Below are 21,314 nucleotides of genomic sequence, written 5' to 3'. Positions count from 1 at the left end.
TAGTATAAAAACGAGTAAAAAATATCATAAATTAATCTTATTGATAATTTTATGAAATCATTATATTATTAAATTGTAATGATTAATAATCAATTTAATATTAAGTTATAAAATTTAAAAATAAATTTATCATTAAATTATTTACAGAATTATTTTATCATACTTTTTACATTTAATTTTAATTTTTCATCTTTTCATCAGGTTTATCTATGCCTCATTTTTTAAACGACGGATTTGAGTATTTATCCGTAAAATTGACTTACTAGTAATTTTTAGACACGTTTTTGTGAAATCAACATGATTGTTGTTCAGTGGGAAGAAGAAGAAGAAGAAGAGGAGGAGGAAGAGGGTGAGTAAGAGGGTGGTAGTGATGATGATGATGATGATGTAACAATTGATGGGCCTGATACTTCATCCTTCACTGCGTTTCTCTGTTCTTTGTTGTCTACTTCGGATTCCGGGGATAAGGTTGGTGAAGCTGATGAGAAGAATGATGGTGGCAGGTGATGACTCTGCCACAAAGGAAAGTTTTGTTGTGAAGAAAAGTTTGTTTTCCAGGGGCAAGCACTCACTTGGTAGGGCCATTCACCAAGTTGCCAGAATGGGCGGATTTCGCAACAAGGATGGTAATTACACCGATGAAGGCGTTGAGATGAAGCACATTGTGAAAACGCCTGTGGCTGTGGCTGTGGCTCGGATTGGTGATCACCTGCCTGAAATTTCTGAGCCTTCAATGCTCGTTTCTGAGGATGTGAGGAATGTGGTGTATGCTTCACTGCCGGCACTTATTCACGGCCGGAAATGGCTTATGCTGTACAGGTATACATGTCTAAGGATGAAGATGAGGATTCATTGGCATTTGGCTGATACAAGATTCTGCTGTTGAGTCTACAAGTTCAAAACTCTTGTTGTTCGTTAATGTTTGTGTGTTTATCTTTTTGTTTTATGCAGCACTTGGAAGCATGGTATATCACTTTCAACTCTTTACCGGAGAAGCATGTTTTGGCCTGGACTGAGCTTGCTGGTACAGCTTCATTGACCTTGTGTTATCAATCTTATACATGTATCTGTGAATTAGTTGTGTATGTTCTGCATTTGCGAATTCTTTTGTATAAAATAAACAAGTAGGAACAGTCAAATACACTTCTTTTTTCCCTCTTTCTTTGTAGACTAGTTGATGACTGCTTGGACTTTATTTGATTGATAAATGGAGTGATACATTGAATTGGAGATAGGTTTTACGTCATGCTTACTTCCAACTTAAAACTTTCATGGTTTTTTCCAATTTGAACTTGCCAGAAGCAGAAAGAAACAACTATTACATTAGGTGACAGAGACCTTTTTTTTTATTATTGAAACTTGCGGAACAAATGGATACTGACATATGGTTGTGGTACCTTAATAGAATTCTCTTGCCTTTAGATTTGAGCTATAAATGATAATCAAGTTCCACAGAGATTGCAGCGTAGTTTGTATATCAAATAAATTTTAACATTCTAATTAATAGTACAATAGTAGAATGCAGTAGTTTAAGATGACTATGTGTTGAAGTTCCATGTTTGTAAGCTTGCTGCTTAGAAGGTTATGCTATCCAATTATAAAGGCATGTCTTGGAATTCTGTTATTTTTTTATGGGTTTGCTTGCTCTTATCTGGATTACCAAAGATATATGCATTATTGTGTCCTTTAATCAGACTAATTTCTAATTTCTGCTCTCTTCATTCATGGATTGGTTCTCAATATCAACTATTTTGTTCCAGGTTGTTGGAGACCGTAAAGGAGCAGTCTTTGGTGGACTGGTTGAAGCTCCTCTTAGACCATCGAACAAGAGAAAATACCAGGTAACCTCTTATCTCTACTATTCTAATGTTGTTGGGTATTGCCTGCTTCATGTTGCAATGTTAAGTTTTTTTTTTATCTTGTTGGCATTAAATTTTGAACAGGGAACAAACAATTCATTTGTTTTCACAAACACCTCTGAATTGTATTTCTATATCTACTGTCAATGCTTCGTTCATATACAGCAGTTCGACGTCAGGATTTTTTTTACCATGCTGCGTCGCATGACTCACTAAGACCATCTGGAATTGTTGCATTGGCATCGTTCTTCTAAAATGGTTGATCATAATTAGAGGTAGGCTAGCCAGGTTTAACATCTCGGTTCCTTCTACGCAAATAAAAAGTTAGGCTCTCCATGTACTCAAAAGAAGTGAAAAGAAGCTAGCCTCTTCTTTCGCAGTCCAAGGTTCTGAAGAGCATTATAAAACAAAGAAAAATAATATATATAATGTGTTTGGATTGGATTAATTTTAGAAATTATTTCTAGAATGCTAATTTTGTCATCGTTATTTTTCCTTTTGACAGAGCAAGATTGTGCAACAAATGTTGGTTTACATTTAACACAAGTAAAACATAAAACTTTTCGTTAACATTACTTCAATAGAATGTAAAGTTCAAGTAGCTAGCATATCCAGTTATTTCATAGGCAGTCTAGTATTGACAAACCCGAGCTTAAATATTTTCTTGTAAGTATCAAAGGATGAGTGTTAATTGTGAAATGTGTTGAAGACCATTAAGGAGACGTACTCAGTCAACCAAGATGCATCAAGAGCATATCAATTGTACCATGAGGTAATTTCTACTCACCAAAATGGTGGCTCTGTGATTACTTTAAAAAATTACAGAGGCTATGGCAAGAATATGATGCTATTGCATATTGCACCATGGAGTGCACTAAAGATGTTGAGAAATATACCAATACGGTTAATTCTCAACGGGTTTATGTTTTTTTGGCTGGTCTGGATTCACATTTGGATGGAGTTGGTGGCCATATTCTTGGTACCACCCCACTTCTAAACGTTAAAGTAGTTTATACAATTGTCTGTGCTGAGGCAAATCACCAAGAGGCAATGCTTGGTAGTGTCTCTATTGAAGGAACTGCCTTTGCTGTCAAGAAGTCTTCCAAGAAAGGAGTCCCCAAGTGTAGCCATTGTAATGGAGATAATCATGTGATTGAAACATGCTCCAAACTTCATGGCTATCTAGATTGGCACCCAAAAGGCAAAACAACCTCCAATAACAAGGCAGAAAATCTTAGTCAAATTGCTACTGCTGCTGGATTTGTGATCAAGTCAGGTATATCTAACTCTGTCATTAATCTTTCCGTTGTTACTGGGAGTAGCGATTGGATAATTGATATGGGTGCTGCTGACCATATGACTTGTGATCCTCATACATTTACTCATCTTTCCCCTGGTCTTCTAAAATTGTCATTACTAATGCCAATGAAGTTTCATCTCCTATTGAAGGTGTTGGTACTGTATCTCTCTCACCCTCCATATCAGTCCTTGATTTCTTATTTGTTCCTACATTTAATTGTAATCTTCTCTCAGTCAGTAAATTAACTAAATCTCATTCTTGTGTTGCTTTGTTTTTCCCTACCCATTGTCTTTTTCAGAACATCCATATCAAGGAAAAGATTGGCAGTGGTAAACAAAGTGGAGGATTGTTTTATCTAGAAGATGATTCTCAGCAAACACATAAAGAAGCATTGGTTCATCTTGCGAGTGATCACACACAAGATAAAAACCAACAAAAATTCTGGTTGTGACAAAGGAGTAAATGACCTCTGCAACACCACATTTAAGTTGAACTAGTGCAAGTCAATGCAAATGGAGAGATGTAGGGACTATATACATTGCATGATCTGGGACATGATTATTGAATATGATATATATATATATATATATATTAAAGATTTAAATATAGTAATATGTATTAAATAGTACATAACCATAAGGACAAATAATCTAAATTTGAGGAAATCTTAGTTAACAAATAATTTTCTAAAAATGAGAATAAAATTACTTAAAAATAAGGAATTTTTCTATAAAATATCATAATAATAGCTAACTATATATACGTATTTAATATATGGACATAATACATTTTGGCATCATCAAAGATGAGTGTTGTTGCATAAAAATAAAAATAAAAAAAAGATGAGTGTTGCTTGCAAGCAAGCAGCTAATTGTCGAGATATATATTATTCAAATTCATAATAACGGATCCAATTAAGAACGGCCATGCACATCGGAATAATGATGGAGAGGTGGGCCTGAGGTCCATTAAGAACGGCCATGCACATCGGAATAATGATGGAGAGGTGGGCCTGAGGTCCATTAAGAACGGCCATGCACATCGGCTGGCATCATAAATTTTATACCTCATCTCATGTATCATTAGCATTAATTATAAACTAGTAATGAAAATCTATGAGTGGGCATGAAAAGAAGACTCAGATCTTTTAAGTAAGGTGGCGGTTTGAATTATGTATGGATAAAATATAGTTGGGAGGAGAGATTTCATTGAAGATGATTAGACAAGTTTTTTAATTAAATATTCATAAAGTTTGAATATTCATAAAGTTGATGATAATTTATACTAATAATATATGATAGTCAAGTTGTATCATTAGCATTAATGTCTTAATTATAATATAGTAATTTAAATTTCTGGGTGGGCATAGAAAGAATGTTCCAATCTTTTAAGTAAAGTGTTGAATTCCAACCTTATGTATAAACAAAATATAATTTAAAAAAAGAGACTCATAACTAGTCAATTTTTTTAGGAAAGAGTATTGGTGATCATTCATCCTATTAATAACATGCACTCTATACTGATAAAGTTTTATTTATGTGGTTTATGATATTGTAACTTGTAAAGTTAATAAACACCTGAATCACATTCAGGTAGCTTATACAATGCCAACCTAAGAGAATGTCATACCCGGTTATCCTTTTCTCATATATGAGTAACTACAAACTGGTGAGCAGAAAGATTATTATATACAGCTAGCATTTATCTTCAATTCCTTCAATGCCATTTCTGCATTCTTAAAAACAATTCCTTACTTTTGTGTTAGTGCCATATACGTTGAGAGTTGTGGAAGTTAGTAATAAGACCCAGAGCTCCCTTCTGCCATTTCTGTCATCAATTCCTTGTAGTAATAGTAGAGAAAAGCAACATAACATAAGATGATTTTATTGGTTGCTTTATATAGATGATGATGTCTTGATTTAGTGCTTTTGTATGTGTGTGACTCCCACGCATGATCAATGACACATGATTGAATTCAAATGGCGAATTCTTCATTTCAATTTTCATGGTTGAGTTTGAAATATTTTTTGTAAACGGAGACATTTAAATATTTTAGCCATTTATTTTCATTATATATAATAGTGTTCACAGTATGTAATTTTTTTATAACTCTGTTAAGCTTAATATTTTAAGAATACTGATTAAGAAACTTAAAAGTAAATTTTTTTTATTAAAAGACAAAAAATAATATTATTTATGATTTTTTTTATATTTTTCTATAATTTACCTAATGAATATTTTTTAATTCCTTGATCATAAATGGTTAGCCATACTTATTCTTTTTCTCCCATTTTTTTCACCTTACCCCAAAAAAAAATATTGACTGTTAGGGTAGTGGCTGAGGAGTAATTCTAGAATGTACACTCTCACTACAAACGGAAGTGATGAGTCATCATATTCTTCTCTGTTTATTGAACTTATTTTTAATATTTTTCAACCCTGCGCTTTAACGTGGTCCACGACGACTCAACATAGTCATGTCATAAATTCTTTTGTTTTCTAAAGTAAGATATTGTGATTTAAAAAGAATAAATTATAGTTAAAATGTTCTTCTAAAAAAATTATAGTTTAAATGTCAATGAAAAAATTAATTATGTGTTTTTAATAATGTAAATTTATTTATTATTTATAGATTATTAAAATTCCAAATTATCATTTTCATTAATAATTATAATTAATCTTTATTTTTAATTTTCCCCCTTTTTCATATTAATTCATCAAGGATAATATTTAGAAGTATTTGATTTTGTATTTTAATTTTAGTTGATATATTTTTATTTGAACTCATAAAAGGGTATTACTTTTATTTTTGTTAAGGAAATTAGAAAAACAGTTTTTTCATCAACTGAAAATAATAAGTAAAAATAAAATAAACATCATTATATATTTTTTCATTTATAGTTCAATATAAAATTATTTTGAGCTTAAAAATGTATAAAAGCTAAAAAAAAAAAAGAAGACTGAAACAGATTGATTTCATATATTCAATGTAATCCAAACCTAATCAAAATTTTGTATAGATATTTTTTAAATATTTTACTTGAACAAATTTCATATTAATGATGCTTGTTTAAGTAAACCATTAATGAAGTTCTTAAAGTATAATCTTCTCTCCTAAACAGCTTAAAGTAATGAAATTATATCTTTTTCTATGCATGGGCCGAAAGCTAAAAGCAAAGCAGAAAACAAAAAGTTTACAACATCAAATGAATGACTTCTAAAGCATCCGTCAGTAACATGGAAGCTAACTGAGGAGGCCAGTGATACCAAGGGAGCAAGGCATCATCATGAGATGCTCCATACTTCACAAGCTCAGTCTGCACAATAATTAGTTTCTGGCTTGTGAAATAATGAAATTATATAAATAATCTCTAAAGTATTGAAAATTTATCAATTTTATATGTTGATTTATTTTAGTAACCTTGAGAGACTAATTTGAAAGATTTTTCAATGCTAATTGAAGGATTATGTAACATTGTTTTTCATATATATATTTTTATTTTGATGTATAGAAAAATAATGAAATAGATTGCATGACCCGAAACCTAGTGTTGATTTTTTATTTTTTTTTGTAAAAAAAAAAAACAAAACATGGTGTTGATTAATTGATTTATAATATATATACTAGTTGTGTTTTATATATACTGTTGTATAAAAAAATAACTTACAGGTGCATTGGTTTTTTGGTTTAAAAAACAATAATGAAATATATTATTTTTTAAAATAATTTGAAGGAATCATTCTTGCCCAACAAGCTTTGTTTTTGAAAATAAATAAATCTTAAAACTAGAAAACAAACATAAACTAATTACTTTTTCATTACTAACGAGGAGAAAAAAAGTAGACTTGTTATTGTTAGTATTTTTTAAGCCACATAGTTGACGACCATTAATGACCCAATGATATTTCAAAATTGGTGACCTAAAAAAACTAGTGGTAGAAGATTTCTGGATGCTTTGAATATAAAGTTTTCAACCGTCAACACGTGCAACGTTAGCGATTAAATTAAGGACTAAGAACCAAATCAGACCCACAATTAGTAATTAATTAAACAGTGTCTCCGTTGTTTAAAATGCTAAACATCTTTGTTTGTGCAGCAAAGCAAGTCAAAATGTTTGAAAGTTCCAAAACCTAAATAAGATGAGTACTTTTATATTCCACCTCCTATTTTTATTTATTTATTTTGAATAAAATGGGCCCAAACGACAGAAAAGAATCACCAAACTATTCAGCTAAATTATAAATAAAATAGGAATAATGGCAGACATGCAGATTGTGCAGATCCACGGCTTCCATTTGTACCTTTTTGTTTTCTTCTCAAAAAGCAATGTTTATTATTGCACTCCACACAGAAATAAATAAAATAAAAATACTAACACGGAATATGCATGTGCCACTCAATCATCACATGTCTTTAGAGAAATACGCAGAATGACAACCCTAACTAGTTTTGTTGAAGACGTGCAAGCTACGCTCTAACCATTTGTTCTTGTAGGTCTATTTGTAGTTCAACATCTCTTAGGTCATGTCAAAATTATTATGTTTGGTTTAGCAAAAAATATATATATTATGTTTGGTACTATATCTAAATTTTAGTGGTATTATTTTGGTTGGGTGGTGGGATTAGAAAAAGAAGAATGTTATCCTAATTTTAATTAACTAAAAGTTTCTGAATTTAAAAAAGAACTTATATTTACTTTCTTAAAAAAAATTAATGGTTATATATTAAGGGTCTAAAAATAATTTTGAATTATCATTCAATTATAAATTAATGTTTGTATAATTATTAAAATAATTATTAAGTTAACTAATTTATGATATAGGATAAATTGTGATTAAATTAAATGATTAATTGTGTAAAATATTCTATATTATTAGTATATAATTCTCTTTCTACATAAAAAAATGGACTCATGAAGAAAAAATTAGGCAAATTTAGCAACTAAGTTACAAAATATCAAGAGGACAAACAAAGCAACAAAAACAAATATTAACTTCATTCTTTTAAATCAAGTTATTTATTATTTGAAACAAATCCCAAAATTTCAAACTATTTGTTATCCAATAAAGACCCGTGAGGCTTTTCCCATTTGGTGTTTTCTATTTACATTCCCCTCTTAGAAAGAGCAGCTAAACGATCGAACCAAACAAGTGCATGTAGCTTGACTGTCTTACCCGTCATTGAAACACAATCAACAGATATGTTTGGAAACAAAGCATTCATATAATTATATATTTGTATGATTGTGTCATAGTTAAACTATTAAAAACATATGCTACTATTTTTTCTATGTATCTTGTGCTACTATATATTAATATGATAGTATTTTAATTTTGATTTGATAACTGTGGGAAGTGAGTTTTTTTTTTTTTAAAGTATAAAGAATTGTTTCAAAGTATTGGTTAATATTTTGGATAGGACTTGAAGCTCAATCCATGTAATGGACTATCTCTATTATTAATCAAAATAGTTGATTAAAGCCAATGCTAAAATGTATAGATTCTTGTAATATAATTATAAATAGAAGATCATACATAGATCTCGAGCAAAGTTGTCTAGTTGCTACATCAAAACTTAGTTTTGTTACCACTAGGATGCCTTGGCCTCGTGCTAAGAAATACATCTCATCTTAGACTACTATAAAAGCAATTAATGTCACTTTAGTAGACAATCATTTATTAAAAATATCCTAGTTTAGAAGTGTTAGAATATTTTTTTACAAATACTCCTCACCTTTTACTTTTGATGTGGATTTCACCTTACTGATTATCCATCTATCACTAGGAGATCTCAAACTTCTGTCCATATGAAATTTATTTCAATCAATGTCAACCAAAGTTTAGTCAAAGTCAAAAGTCATATATGGATCCCATTAATTAATAAAATAAAAACATTGAATTAGATATTATAGAAAAATGCTTAATTTTCAAAACAATTAAAAGTATTAAACAATAAAAAGAATAAAAACATTAAAAGTTTTAGCTAGTTCTCTTAAAAGTTAAAATCATTGCTAATAAAAATACTGTTTTTATCTTGAATTGCTATGTCTAAACTTATCAATTAGTTCACGTAACAAAAAAAAAAAAAAACTTATCAATTGGTTAGTATCACTTGATTTAAAACCATTGATGGCAATTACTATGATATGAACATATGTATTTTGGAAAGAATAATGTCAGTTGGTCTCTACAATGTAAAAGATAAGTATAAGCATTAGAATAGATGCCCTTTTTGTTAGATTTGGCTAACAGATATCCCTAGTTTACAGAAAAAAAAAGTGGATAAGAATGTAATAAATTGGATCTTAATGACATACTGTATAAAGACTTGCAACTGTATGTATTTAACATCTTTAATTTATGTTACTAGTGTTTATCATTAACTAGTCAACGGTTCACAACTATTGATTGGAACCCAAACCTAAGAGGCAAAAACAATAAGTTACTATGATGATATCTCTATAACAGTACAAATGAATTTTTTTAATGCATATATAGTAGTATACGTTATTTATCAATAAAATGAATAATATATATTTTTAAATTACTAATAATATCCTGTTTTTTTTTTGGTAGAACTAATATCCTGTTTGACTTGGTAAAAAATAAATTCTGTTTTTTTGAGTTATAAAATTTACAACATGATAAGAATAAGTTTTCTTACAAATTTTTTTATATACTACATTTAACAGTACTATTATTCTATTTTAAAAAGTAAATATACATCACTTAATCTAATCACTTATTTATACAAGTGTTTGAAAGATGTGGGAAGCTAACATGTTTCTTAACGAAACCCTTTCTTACATTCTAGCAAATGACGCCTACCAATAACAAAACACAAATCACATCATCAAATAAGCCACATTTCATAGCTCACCACTAAAAATATTACTCCTACAAACATTTATATATATGGTTCTTAACGAAAGAAAGAAATAGGGTAAGAGTAAAATAAAATCCACATTTATAATTGGATAAGATCTAACACCGTCCATAGTAAAACTCCACGTTCTAACAATGTGCGTCAATTCACAATCCCCATAAAAGCGCGTTGGGGTGGTGGATCACCCAACCACCAAACAACAAACGTTTTATTAAGAACAGATTTGATTTTAGGGTTTGTTGAGTTGAGGTGGAATATCGAATTCCAATGGATTAGGCCAATGAATGAATTCACATACACTTGAGGTTAGTTTGGACACAAGGAACCTTCCAGCTCCGTTACAGCACACTGTACCTGTAAATAATTAAAGAAACACCTAGAATCTGTAAAAACTAATAAAAAAATACGTTAACCTAATAGTACTCCTTCTCACCTTGAAATTAAACTCGTTTATTTTAAGTAGGATTTTATGTTTAAATTTTTTACATAAAAAAATATAATTTAAAGAAAGAAGTTCACTAATGATAATTAACCAGATTTTCTAATAAAAATTATTAGTTCTTAATAAAATTGATGAATTTCGTATAAAATGGTAATTATATATTACTACCATGCTGTGAAATTGACCAAATTTTACCTATGGTAATAAAAATACATAAGTCACCAACACAATAATAATACTACTATCACGCTGTGAAATTTAACAAACTTTATCTACAGTTATTTTTCCATATTTTATCCCTAATTTATAGGCGAAAATTTAGTTTTTATTTTGTATATAGATTTTGTCGAATTTAGTGGTGCCCACATTCAGCACCTTCTAGGACAAGTGTCACATCCCCAATCGAGACTTTTATTTTATTTTATTCTGATACGTTATTACTATTATTATTTTTGATAAATAAATAAATTTGTTTATTATTATTATTATTGCGCTGGTTTTCTCAGCCAGATGGACGAATAAAAAATAGACAAAAAAAGGTAAAAGACAATTCAGAATTCTGAGGTAGAAAACGAAGAAAATGTGGGAAGAAACCCCACCTTATTCAAAGTCTGAAGCAAACCGAGAGCGTGCAATAATATATATAAGAAGAAACCCCACATTTTATATTGTTTCAGCGAAGAAGGAAGAAATTGGTGTTCTTTAATGTGAAAGGGTTGGAACGGTTTTTGATTTTAACCCTGCAAAGAGCCTTCCTTTGCGGTTTTTCTTCTTGAGAAGAAGAAGGCTCTTTGTTGTTGTTGATTTTGAAGAAGGAAAGAAGGAAGGAAGAAAATGATGAGGCTATGGATTTCTTATCTGCAATTGGTGGAACTTTTTGTGAGTTCATTGGTTCATATGCTTTATGGGTTTTACATATTTAGCTCCGCTGTGGCTGGGGATCTCTCACAGGCTCTCAATGAATATTTTCACAAGGTTAATAATGTGAATGTTGAGGTCAGAGAGGAAATTTCCAAGCCCAATCAGGCTAATGATCTTCCTCCTATTGTACTTGTTCATGGGATTTTTGGATTTGGCAAAGGGGTAAGCCCCATTGTTCCCCCCCCCCCCCCTTGTTTTCTCTCTAGTTTCACCTTTTTGATGGATATAGTTCTGTTTATCTTCTGGGGTGTTGATTTGTATTTGAATTTATGGTTTTTGTCAGAGATTGGGGGCTTTATCATACTTTGCTGGGGCAGAGAAGAAGGATGAAAGGGTTCTTGTCCCTGATTTGGGGTCCTTAACCAGTATCTATGATAGGTGGGTTATTGAGGTGAAAAAGCTTGGTTTTGGGGTTTTTCTGTTAAATGTGTGTGTTTGTTCTATGCTTGTTTTGTTTTTTGCATAAGTTCTGAAAAGGGTTTTTTTTTTTTTTTTTTGGTCTCAGGGCACGAGAATTGTTCTATTATTTAAAAGGTGGGCAAGTTGATTATGGTGAGGAGCACAGCAAGGCTTGTGGACATTCGCAGTTTGGACGAATCTATGAACAAGGTTCGGAGATCTTAATATTCTGTTTGTTGTTAACTTTTTTTTTTTTTTTTTTGTTCACACTTTTAAATTTGTAGTTTGCTAATGTTATTGGGGATGCAGGGCATTACCCTGAATGGGACGAGGATCACCCTATTCATTTTGTTGGGCACTCAGCAGGAGCACAAGTTATTCGTGTCTTGCAACAAATGCTTGCGGATAAGGTTGGCATTAATGGTTTCATGTAATTTCACCTTTCTGCTTGTAAAGGGTTTTTATTTATTTATATGTTGTGGTTTTTGTATTTTTTGATAATTTGATGTTCATATTGTCTTCAGGCATTCAAGGGGTATGAAAACACCTCAGAGAACTGGGTATTAAGCGTCACATCCTTATCGGGAGCATTTAATGGGACTACAAGAACCTACGCAGATGGCATGCTGTGAGTTCTTATCAACTTTTGGTTATGATTAAATTTAGAACTATTTTTAATTAAGGCCTAAATTCCCTATTATTCATACTAATCAATATCTTTTTAATTATCAGTGTTAGCTACATTTAGCAAACTGAATGATAAGCTAGTCTATAATTTGGGATTGTTTCAGGCCAGAAGATGGGAGAACATTGAAACCTATTTGCCTGCTACAGCTATGCCGCATTGGGGTGATAATATATGATTGGTTCGACATTTCCTGGCTGAAGAACTACTACAATTTTGGGTTTGATCACTACAACATGTCTTGGAGAAAAATGGGCATATGGGGTCTTGTTGACTGCCTATTGGGGAATGCAGGTCCATTTGCTTCAGGAGATTGGATCCTCCCTGATCTCACAATTCAAGGCTCTATAAGACTCAACTACCATATACGTACATTTCCAAACACGTACTACTTCAGCTACGCCACCAAGCGCACAACAAAGATCATGGGTGTTAAAGTTCCTTCAAGCATACTTGGAATTCACCCATTGCTTTTCATTAGAGTTTTGCAGATGTGCCAGTGGCGTTTTCCTCCAGATGTTCCTCCCCCTTATAAGGGATACAGGTGGGTTTTTGAATGCAATGGATACTAGTTTTGCCTTCATTTGGCAGTACTCACTAGTAACTTGTATTAAGCTTTGATCAATCAATCAACATTATGTAATTTTGCTTGTGCAGGGATGAGGACTGGCAAGACAATGATGGAGCACTAAATACAATATCCATGACTCATCCTCGCCTCCCAATTGAACACCCCAACTGCTTGGTTGAAAAGGAATCAGACTGCCTACCATTACAACCTGGCATCTGGTATGTAAAATTACTAAATATGCTTTTGTCAAATAGTAAATCCATAACATAGTCAAACCTGTAGCCTTTAGAGCTTATCTTTTGCATTATTTCCTTATATCTAACATTATAGAAATTGGATCCTCTACATGTTCTAGAAACTAGTTAAGTTGATTAACCAATTATTAGATTCTATAATCTATCACTGCCATGCAGTCTAGCTTTGACTGTACAGTAAAGTTGGACAATGTTCACAGGAGATCATTATAATGCAGTGACCTCATTTTATAAGTTGCATCAATGTTTAATTAATATAGATGTATATTATGTACCCCAATGAAATATAGATAATTGACTAGACCATTTTAATTTCTATTCTGATATTTGGAAATTCTTAGTTGCTATACACATTATCCATTAATTTTGAAATTTTTGTTTTCGATTAATTTGCATGGATGATTCCCTTCCATTAGCAAAGTCAGAAAAACTAGGGGATCATTCTTTCCAGCTAATTAAGGATTGCCAGACAGGGTATTGTGGTTGCAAATTACCTGTTGAGTAATTCCAGTTAGTCTGGTGTAAAGTCAACATTGTTTACTGGTTATGAAACTAACACCTTTTTTGTTGTTAAATTTACCTGTGTATTATTTGTTCTGAGAATTATTCTTTGCTGATCAATATATGGTATTTTGATAAAACAGGTACTACAAATATGTGGAGGGTGATCACATACTATTCATTATTAATCGTGAGAGAGCAGGAGTGCAGTTTGACGTAATCTATGACAGTATTTTCCAACGCTGTAGGAAGCACGTTTTTAGGAAGAAGCTTCCAACAATGCCTAATGAAATCAATCACTAGCACACCATTCTTTACTCTCCCATGTTCAATTAAAAGAGATGTATGAAAAGAAACAGGCTATTCATTTCAGTTAATGCCCCTTCACCTTCTTAAATGTAAATATTTTTCCCACGTTCTCTCATTTTTATACCACCATTTTCTGTATTTTGTAGGATTGGAGAGATATCAGAGACCATAATCAATAGGATGTTACAATCACTATAAGTGTACACAATTATTGTCTCAATATTAAACATCATGAAATGAATTGTTGAATTTTGAATTTTTGAGCTTTGCAATTGTGCTATGGAAAATGGGTATGATGAGTGCTAGCGTAACCATTTGTTACTTCAAACTCATTCCTAAGCTTTTATGTTTACAGCTAAATACAATCATGGTATTTTTACTATAAAAAAAGATTATATACTAACATTGGAAAATTTTTACATAATTATCTAATCATAATTGGAAAATTTTTACATAATTATCTAATCATAATTGGAAAATTTTTACATAATTATCTAATCATAATTCATTATATATAGTATAAATTTTTTGAATTTTAAAATAATTATCATAAAATAATTTAAACAGTTATTTAATTATATAATTAAATGATAATATAAAAATATTTCACATTGTATCAGCATTAACCTCCTGCTTCCGGCTTTTGTGTACAACATGGAGTCTTTAATTTTCCATTGTTTATGCGGTTGATACTTTGCCACACATAAATGTATAAAAAAAATCTTTCAGATGTTGACTAGTAGTTGATTCATTATTTTAGGGGTCCAGATTATTCTGAACATCCATTCCACTGGTGCAATGACAGTTGTCACAACAAAGGCAAACTAGTCTGATCCCTTTTAAATTTTTTTTTTTAATTTGTAATCATAGTTGTGGTTTTCTCAGCAATATGGACAAAAAAAGATTAGACAAAAGGAATGCCTTTGTGATTGGTCATTCGGTAGGAAACGAAGAAAATGTGACAAGTGACCATTTTTAAAGTCTGAAACAAACGAAAAGGGTATAGGAGGAAGCGTACCGGGCTTTCTTGAAGGTTCACTGTAGCCAAACCATAGTTTTATAAGTTTATATTATCATATGATTTTAGGCTGAATAAGTCATTTATTTTGTGCTGCTGCAAACAGCCTTGTTTTGGGATAAAAGAGAGAGTGTTGCTAGGTGCATCCAGCACTAACCATGAAAAGATAGAAATACCCATTAAGGATCAAGTTGATCCGTAAGTTAATTTTTATGACTTATAGATCAACTTGATCTGTAAGTTTTTTATGGATTAAGTTGATCCGTAAGTTGATTTTTAAGACTTACGGATCAAGTTGATCCGTAAGTCTTTTACAGATCAAGTTGATTCGTAAGTTAATTTTTAAGACTTACATATCAACTTAATCCGTAAGAGGAGAAATTAACAGGGACAATTTTATTATTTTCAAAGAATGTTAGGTGCACCTAGCAACACTCTAAAAGAGGGTTGGTGTTTTGGTTTTGGTGTGTCTTGGGGGTGTTGATCCTGTTAAAATGATGGGAGTGTGGATCACTTAGCTTTTGGTGGAGCTATTTGTGAGTTCCTTAGCTTTTGTGCTTTATGGGTTTTACATTTTAAGTTCAGGTGTTGGTGGAGATATCTCATAGGATGTCGTTGAAAATGTTGAGGTCAAAGAGGAAGTGCCAAGTAGAGGAAATGAAATCCACAATGATGTCCCTCTTATTGTGTTGGTTGATGGGTATTTTGGATTTGGGTCGTTTGCCAAAGGGGTGATCCCAATGTCTTCCTTCCCCTTCTTTGGGCCTTAAATTTAAACCCCACCAACCTTTTCCCACACTCATAATGAATACATCTCCATTTCCTTATGTTTTTTTTTTCTCTTTCCTTGATATAAATAATTGCTGTGTTAGAATTTGGGTGCTTTATCTCACTTTGCTGAGGTAGTGCACAAAGAATAAAGGTTTCTCGCCCCTGATTTGGGGTCTTTAACCAGCATCTATGATAGGTGAGTTCTTTGATCTAGAAAGGGCCAGCCAGAACACAGAAAAGGTCCACCAAGTACGGCAGGTGAGTTAAAATTGATTCGAAAAGTTATATCATTTTAAAAAAAATTACAACCATAAAGGTTTTTTTAGATTTTAAAAAATCACTGAACATGTCAAGATTACTAGGACTAAATTTAATTTTCATCCTTTTATTTTTTAACATTTATAATTTTGGTTTCTTATTTTAAAATACAAAAAGTTCCACCTTATATTTTTTAAAATCTGAAATTTTAGTTTCTTTATTTTTAAAATAAAGGCATTTAGTCTTTCAAAATCACAAATTTTACAAAATTAAAAGACTAAATGTCTATATTTTAAAATAAAGAAATTAAAATTATAGATTTTAAAAAATAGGATGATTAAATGTTTTTATTTTAAAATAGAAGGACCAAAATTACAAATTTCAAAAAAATAGAAGACTAAAATTACATTTAAATCAAATAATTAATAAGCATTATGAAGTTTTAAAAATGTATTTAAGGTTTAAAAGTGTATTGAAATTTTAGTATAAATAAATAAAATAAAATTGAGGTATTTAATTATTATATTCAAAATATAAGAATAATTATGAGGTCGATCAAGGTTTTTTTACAACATATTTATCGGCATTAATTTTTTCTTTTACCAAATTAACATTAATTATTTAGTACTGATATAACTGCTTTTATATTATTCACGAGTTTGATTAAATATTTGGTCTCTATATATGTTTGTGCTAACTTTTTTTTAATCCTTATACCTAAAAAATATACGTTTCAGTCCTGTATGAGTAATAATTGTATTATGTTCTAGTCTCTATCACCTAAAAATTCTATGTTTTTATCCTATAAAGTAATTGTAGTATTGTATTTGTATTACTACTATCTTTTAGTCTCTTAGTTTTATGGCAGTGTAAAATTGTCACAAAAAGAATTTAAACATAAAAAAGTTGCTAATATGAGAGTTAAAAAAATAAGTTTTTTTGAGCAAAAAGATAATACAATTAATTAAAACTAATTCATGATATATCCAAATTTAACATCAAAAGAATTATATGTCATCACTAAATTTTTTTGCTTAAGTTTGGCCACTGGTTTGGCTTTATTTATTTATTTGTATTTAATTTAATGTATATTCATGAGTTTTCTTCTTAGTTGGTTGTGTGCATGTCCATGTCCATGTCCTACGCATGTTTGCGAATATTCTGAAAAAGAGCTTTATCTCAGAGCTCGCCAACTGTTCTATTATTTAAAAGGTGGCCAAATCATTATTTTCAACTAAAAAATAAATATTTTTGCTAAACTATTATTTGCTGGAGCCTGGTATTAAGCATTAAAAAGTCTTTGATATTATTAAATGAAGAATATTTTAGATATAATTTCATTATATAAAATATATTTAATTGAGATTTGTTTATATTTGAGAAAAAAAAAAAGATTTTTGTTATTTATATTCAAGATAAGAACAAATATAATTTTGATTCATTTTTCTTCCATAAAAGACACACCAACATATAATAAAGCTATTTTTTAAAACTGAAGTTATCACTAAAAGTTAACACATCTTAATTAATGAAGGGTTAATGTTAACTGTTAAGTACTAATTTTCAACTCTGGGAGACATTATGAAGAAAAAAAATATTAGGTTGTTCTGGCCTTTACATCTACAAAATTTTGACTAATTTCTACATGACATATACTCAAATTTTTTAGTTTATGAAATTTTTTTTATGAACAATCAAATATGTGCTATATGAAAATTAATAATAATCATATTAATATCGAATTATCTAATAATTTTTCGATTCGAAAGAGGACTCTTATTTTGTAAGACCCTGAGTGGGATGAGGATCACCCAGTTTACTTTGTTGGACACTCAGTTGGAGCACAGGTTGTTCGTGTCTTGCAACAAATCCTTGCTGATAAGGTTGGTTGTTCTAATGGTTTATGTGCTACATGCATATATAAAGAGATCATATTTTTACCCTTTAAACATAAGATAATTTGACATTAATATTAATTGCCTCAAAGAATCAAGGGGTATGAAAACACTTCAGAGAACTGGGTATAAGCATCACATCCTTATCTGGAGCATTTAATGGGACTACAAGAACCTACATAGATGGCATGCGGTGAGTTCTTGTCTGCTTTTTGGTTATGCTTAAACACAATTGGTTAGTGATTTTAACTGTCTTTCTCTTTTTTAAAAGAAACTGTCTCTCTTAAATCTTTTTAATTTTATTTTATTTTATTGGCTTGGAAAGGGGTGTTTTGGGGAGCGTATATGCCAATGATGTAAATAGTTTCTTTTAAAAAATTGAAATTAAGAAGAAAAGGAAAAGAAAAAACCATATAAAAGGATGGAACAATGGAACGTTTTAAATGAATCTGGCTATGCTACTTGTTTAGGAGATTATATTTTGTCATTACTTTTTCATTGCTTATTTCGTCAATATTATGTTCATTACCAACAATAAGATATCCATATAAAGTAAAGTGTTAGTACTAAGTTGATCACTACAATTTGAGCATTGTTTCAGGCCAGAGGATGGGAGAACAATGAAACCTTTTTCCTTGTTACAACTTTGCCGCATTGGTGTCATAATTTATGACTGGTTTGACATTTCCCAGCTGAAAAACTACTACATTAATTTTGGTTTAGATCACTTCAACATGTCATGGAAAAAGATTGCATAAGGGGTCTTGTTGATTGCCTCTTAGGGAAGTGCAGGTCCATTTGCTTCAGGAGATTGAATCCTCCCTGATCTTACAATTCAAGGCTCTATAAGACCAAACTACAATCTACAAACATTTCCAAACACATACTAATTCAGCCATGCTACCAAACGTACTTGGAAAGTGATGGGGGTCACAGTTCATTCATGGATGCTTGGAATTCCACCCTTGCTTTTTCTTTAGAGTTTGGCAGATGAGCCAGTGGCGTTATCCTCCACATGTTTCTCCCCCTTTTAAAGGCTACAGGTAGGTTTCTATTTTTTATATATGCATTACATATTGCTTTCACAATTCACAATTAAATCAGCTTCTAACTTTTTTAATTCTTAGTTTATAACTTATTAGCTTTTAACTAGTTTACCTTATTTTATTTTATTATTACTCATCATTTGTATGTATAACTACAAAGTTTTAGAAATTGGTCCACAATCAAGATTTTGGTCATAAGGTTAAGGTTTTTGGAATTGTTGTAATCACAATTGTGATCACATAAGTTACATTTGTCTATAATTGTCCACAACATAAGTATTGAGATAAAACTACAATATATAACAACCGCAATTTAAAATCTTGGATACAACTATTATAAGCATTTGCTACGTGATAACTTTCCCTTTTTTATTTTTTTCAACTATTGAAAGCAACATAATTTTTTTTATAAGCTTGAAAGCAAGATAATTGCCTGTGCAGGAATGAAGATTGGCAAGAAAATGATGGAACACTAAACACAATATCCATGACTCATCCTCGCTTGCCAATTGAACAACCCAGCTGCTTGATTAAGCCTGATTCAGACTGTGAACTCTTACAACCGGGCATCAGGTATATACCCAATATTATTAGTTCACTACATTACATATTAATAAAACTTGACTTTAGCCAATTTATATAATTAACTTTACAGTACAGAAAAGTATTTGACTCAGAAAAGAAAAAGTTAGATGAGAGAATCTTTAAAGTGTGCATAAATTGATTTTAGTACATGAGAAAAGTTTACTTTATTTTATCTCTTCGATTCATTTCTTTTAATTTTCTACAAGTGTATGTTATGATATTTATCTAAGTTTGCGCACTGACCAAATTGTGGTATTTGATGAAACAGGCATTACAAGTTTATAGAGGGTGATCACATAACATTCATAATAGCAGGAAGGACTTTTGATTTAATATATGACAGTATTTTTAAAAGCTGCAAAAAGCATGTATTATTTAGGAAGAAACCTCGGATAGTGACTAATGAAGTCCATCCTTAGCTTAGCATATATCATAGGGCTATGTCCTCACAACACAAGTCACAACCACCAAAGTGTGTACATCATTATTAAATAATGCGCAAAGTATCACATAATCTTAGCTTCACTAATGCATAGACTTAGTTTTTTTACATAAGATTATTAAATATACAAACTCTTATATTGTTTATTTTAGTATTTCTCTGTCCTAATCTGTTTCTGCATTAGTTGAAGAATAAGCTGGTGGTTTGTTTTTTTTATCAACGGTTTGCAATTTTTATGGACTCTATCCCAACTTTACTTGATTCTTTGGACAATGTTAGTCCCACTTTTGAAAGTGGGTGCCATACTTGATACTTTGGACCTAATTCGGCCCAAGAGTTGAAACAATCCTGATGGCCCAAACTTCCATTCTTTGAATGCCAATTCGGCTGTTGGCCCGGTCAACATATAGAAGAAAAATTGAATGCATAATAATATTATATGCAAAAAAAATATTAAATGCTAAATTTATAAAATGTAATATATAATTAATTGAAATAATATTATTAAATGATTTATTTATTACATATTATATACTTATTATATTAAATGAATAGATAGCTTTCATATTAGAAAAATTATCACTAAACAAAAGCGATTATTAAAAAATTAATTATGGTAAACTGAATTTATTTAAAGTATATAATTAAATTGAAATTAATATTTATTAGTATTATAATGATCTTAAAATTTAATTTATTTAAAAACAATATATTTTAAAGGGGACCTGTGGAGTCTTTTTCTCCAAGTGGAGTTATCTAATATTGGATAGGAAGTGGACTCATCACTTCGGCGAAGTTTATTTATTCCTTTCTTTCTTTAATCGCCTACTATTACATAGTAAGGGGCAACTTTGCTATGTAACACAACAAACAATTAATAACTAAGTGGCACAAATAAACAAGTAAATAAAAAGATAATAAACACAAAAATAAAGCAACAAATAAAGGGTTACATACATAAAGAAAATTTTAAATATTTTACGCATTTAATTATGTTAGTCTTGGACTATTAATATGATAATTCAAATTTATCTTTTAATTTTTTGTTATTTAAATTCAAACTTAATTTAAGTTACAAATAATTTAGTAGATAACTTAAGGTTCTGTTATTCTCTTGTACACTATACATACACCTCTTGTATACATATTGAACTATTAAATAAAACTCTATT

At 30.5% G+C, this 21,314-nt stretch overlaps 3 protein-coding genes and 1 pseudogene across 4 annotated transcripts; all 4 read left to right on the top strand.

Annotated features, from left to right (window-relative positions):
• The first annotated feature begins 357 nt into the window (after positions 1–357).
• On the top strand, positions 358–2,101 carry LOC114406392 (annotated as a pseudogene).
• Positions 2,102–2,700: 599 nt separating this feature from the next.
• Positions 2,701–3,568, top strand: LOC114409641. The gene is made up of 2 exons (XM_028373168.1): positions 2,701–3,135; positions 3,458–3,568. Exons 1-2 carry the CDS (start codon positions 2,724–2,726, stop codon positions 3,490–3,492), a joined length of 447 nt encoding a protein of 148 aa, XP_028228969.1. The 5' UTR covers positions 2,701–2,723; the 3' UTR covers positions 3,493–3,568.
• Positions 3,569–11,093: 7,525 nt separating this feature from the next.
• LOC114409630 (lipase-like) lies at positions 11,094–14,438 on the top strand. 2 transcript variants are annotated; one of them, XM_028373155.1, is made up of 9 exons: positions 11,094–11,570; positions 11,692–11,786; positions 11,914–12,017; positions 12,117–12,217; positions 12,332–12,435; positions 12,599–13,036; positions 13,150–13,281; positions 13,962–14,161; positions 14,274–14,438. In XM_028373155.1, the coding sequence occupies exons 1-8, from the start codon at positions 11,322–11,324 to the stop codon at positions 14,119–14,121; spliced, it is 1,383 nt and encodes a 460-aa protein (XP_028228956.1). In that variant the 5' UTR covers positions 11,094–11,321; the 3' UTR covers positions 14,122–14,161; positions 14,274–14,438. The 2 variants fall into 2 exon arrangements, with proteins under 2 accessions (XP_028228956.1, XP_028228947.1); XM_028373146.1 differs by having other exon boundaries at positions 13,962–14,438.
• Positions 14,439–18,675: 4,237 nt separating this feature from the next.
• LOC114400733 lies at positions 18,676–20,225 on the top strand. The gene is made up of 3 exons (XM_028363387.1): positions 18,676–19,112; positions 19,557–19,688; positions 19,969–20,225. The coding sequence occupies exons 1-3, from the start codon at positions 19,060–19,062 to the stop codon at positions 20,117–20,119; spliced, it is 336 nt and encodes a 111-aa protein (XP_028219188.1). The 5' UTR covers positions 18,676–19,059; the 3' UTR covers positions 20,120–20,225.
• Positions 20,226–21,314: the final 1,089 nt, after the last annotated feature.

The sequence above is a fragment of the Glycine soja genome, chromosome 1 (assembly GCF_004193775.1).
Source record: "Glycine soja cultivar W05 chromosome 1, ASM419377v2, whole genome shotgun sequence".
Classification (NCBI taxonomy): Eukaryota; Viridiplantae; Streptophyta; class Magnoliopsida; order Fabales; family Fabaceae; genus Glycine; species Glycine soja.
This window is presented reverse-complemented; position numbering and strand designations above follow the sequence as displayed.

Excerpts from the sequence above, each read along its gene's own strand:
- LOC114400733 (XM_028363387.1), top strand. The coding sequence starts at position 19,060 with ATGAGCCAGTGGCGTTATCCTCCACATGTTTCTCCCCCTTTTAAAGGC. Across the intron at positions 19,113-19,556 it reads CCCCCTTTTAAAGGCTACAG|GAATGAAGATTGGCAAGAAA; the intron begins GTAGGTTTCTAT and ends TTGCCTGTGCAG. Across the intron at positions 19,689-19,968 it reads CTCTTACAACCGGGCATCAG|GCATTACAAGTTTATAGAGG; the intron begins GTATATACCCAA and ends TTGATGAAACAG.
- LOC114409641 (XM_028373168.1), top strand. The coding sequence starts at position 2,724 with ATGGAGTGCACTAAAGATGTTGAGAAATATACCAATACGGTTAATTCT. Across the intron at positions 3,136-3,457 it reads TGGATTTGTGATCAAGTCAG|AACATCCATATCAAGGAAAA; the intron begins GTATATCTAACT and ends TGTCTTTTTCAG.
- LOC114409630 (XM_028373155.1), top strand. The coding sequence starts at position 11,322 with ATGATGAGGCTATGGATTTCTTATCTGCAATTGGTGGAACTTTTTGTG. Across the intron at positions 12,218-12,331 it reads AACAAATGCTTGCGGATAAG|GCATTCAAGGGGTATGAAAA; the intron begins GTTGGCATTAAT and ends TATTGTCTTCAG. Across the intron at positions 12,436-12,598 it reads ACCTACGCAGATGGCATGCT|GCCAGAAGATGGGAGAACAT; the intron begins GTGAGTTCTTAT and ends GGATTGTTTCAG.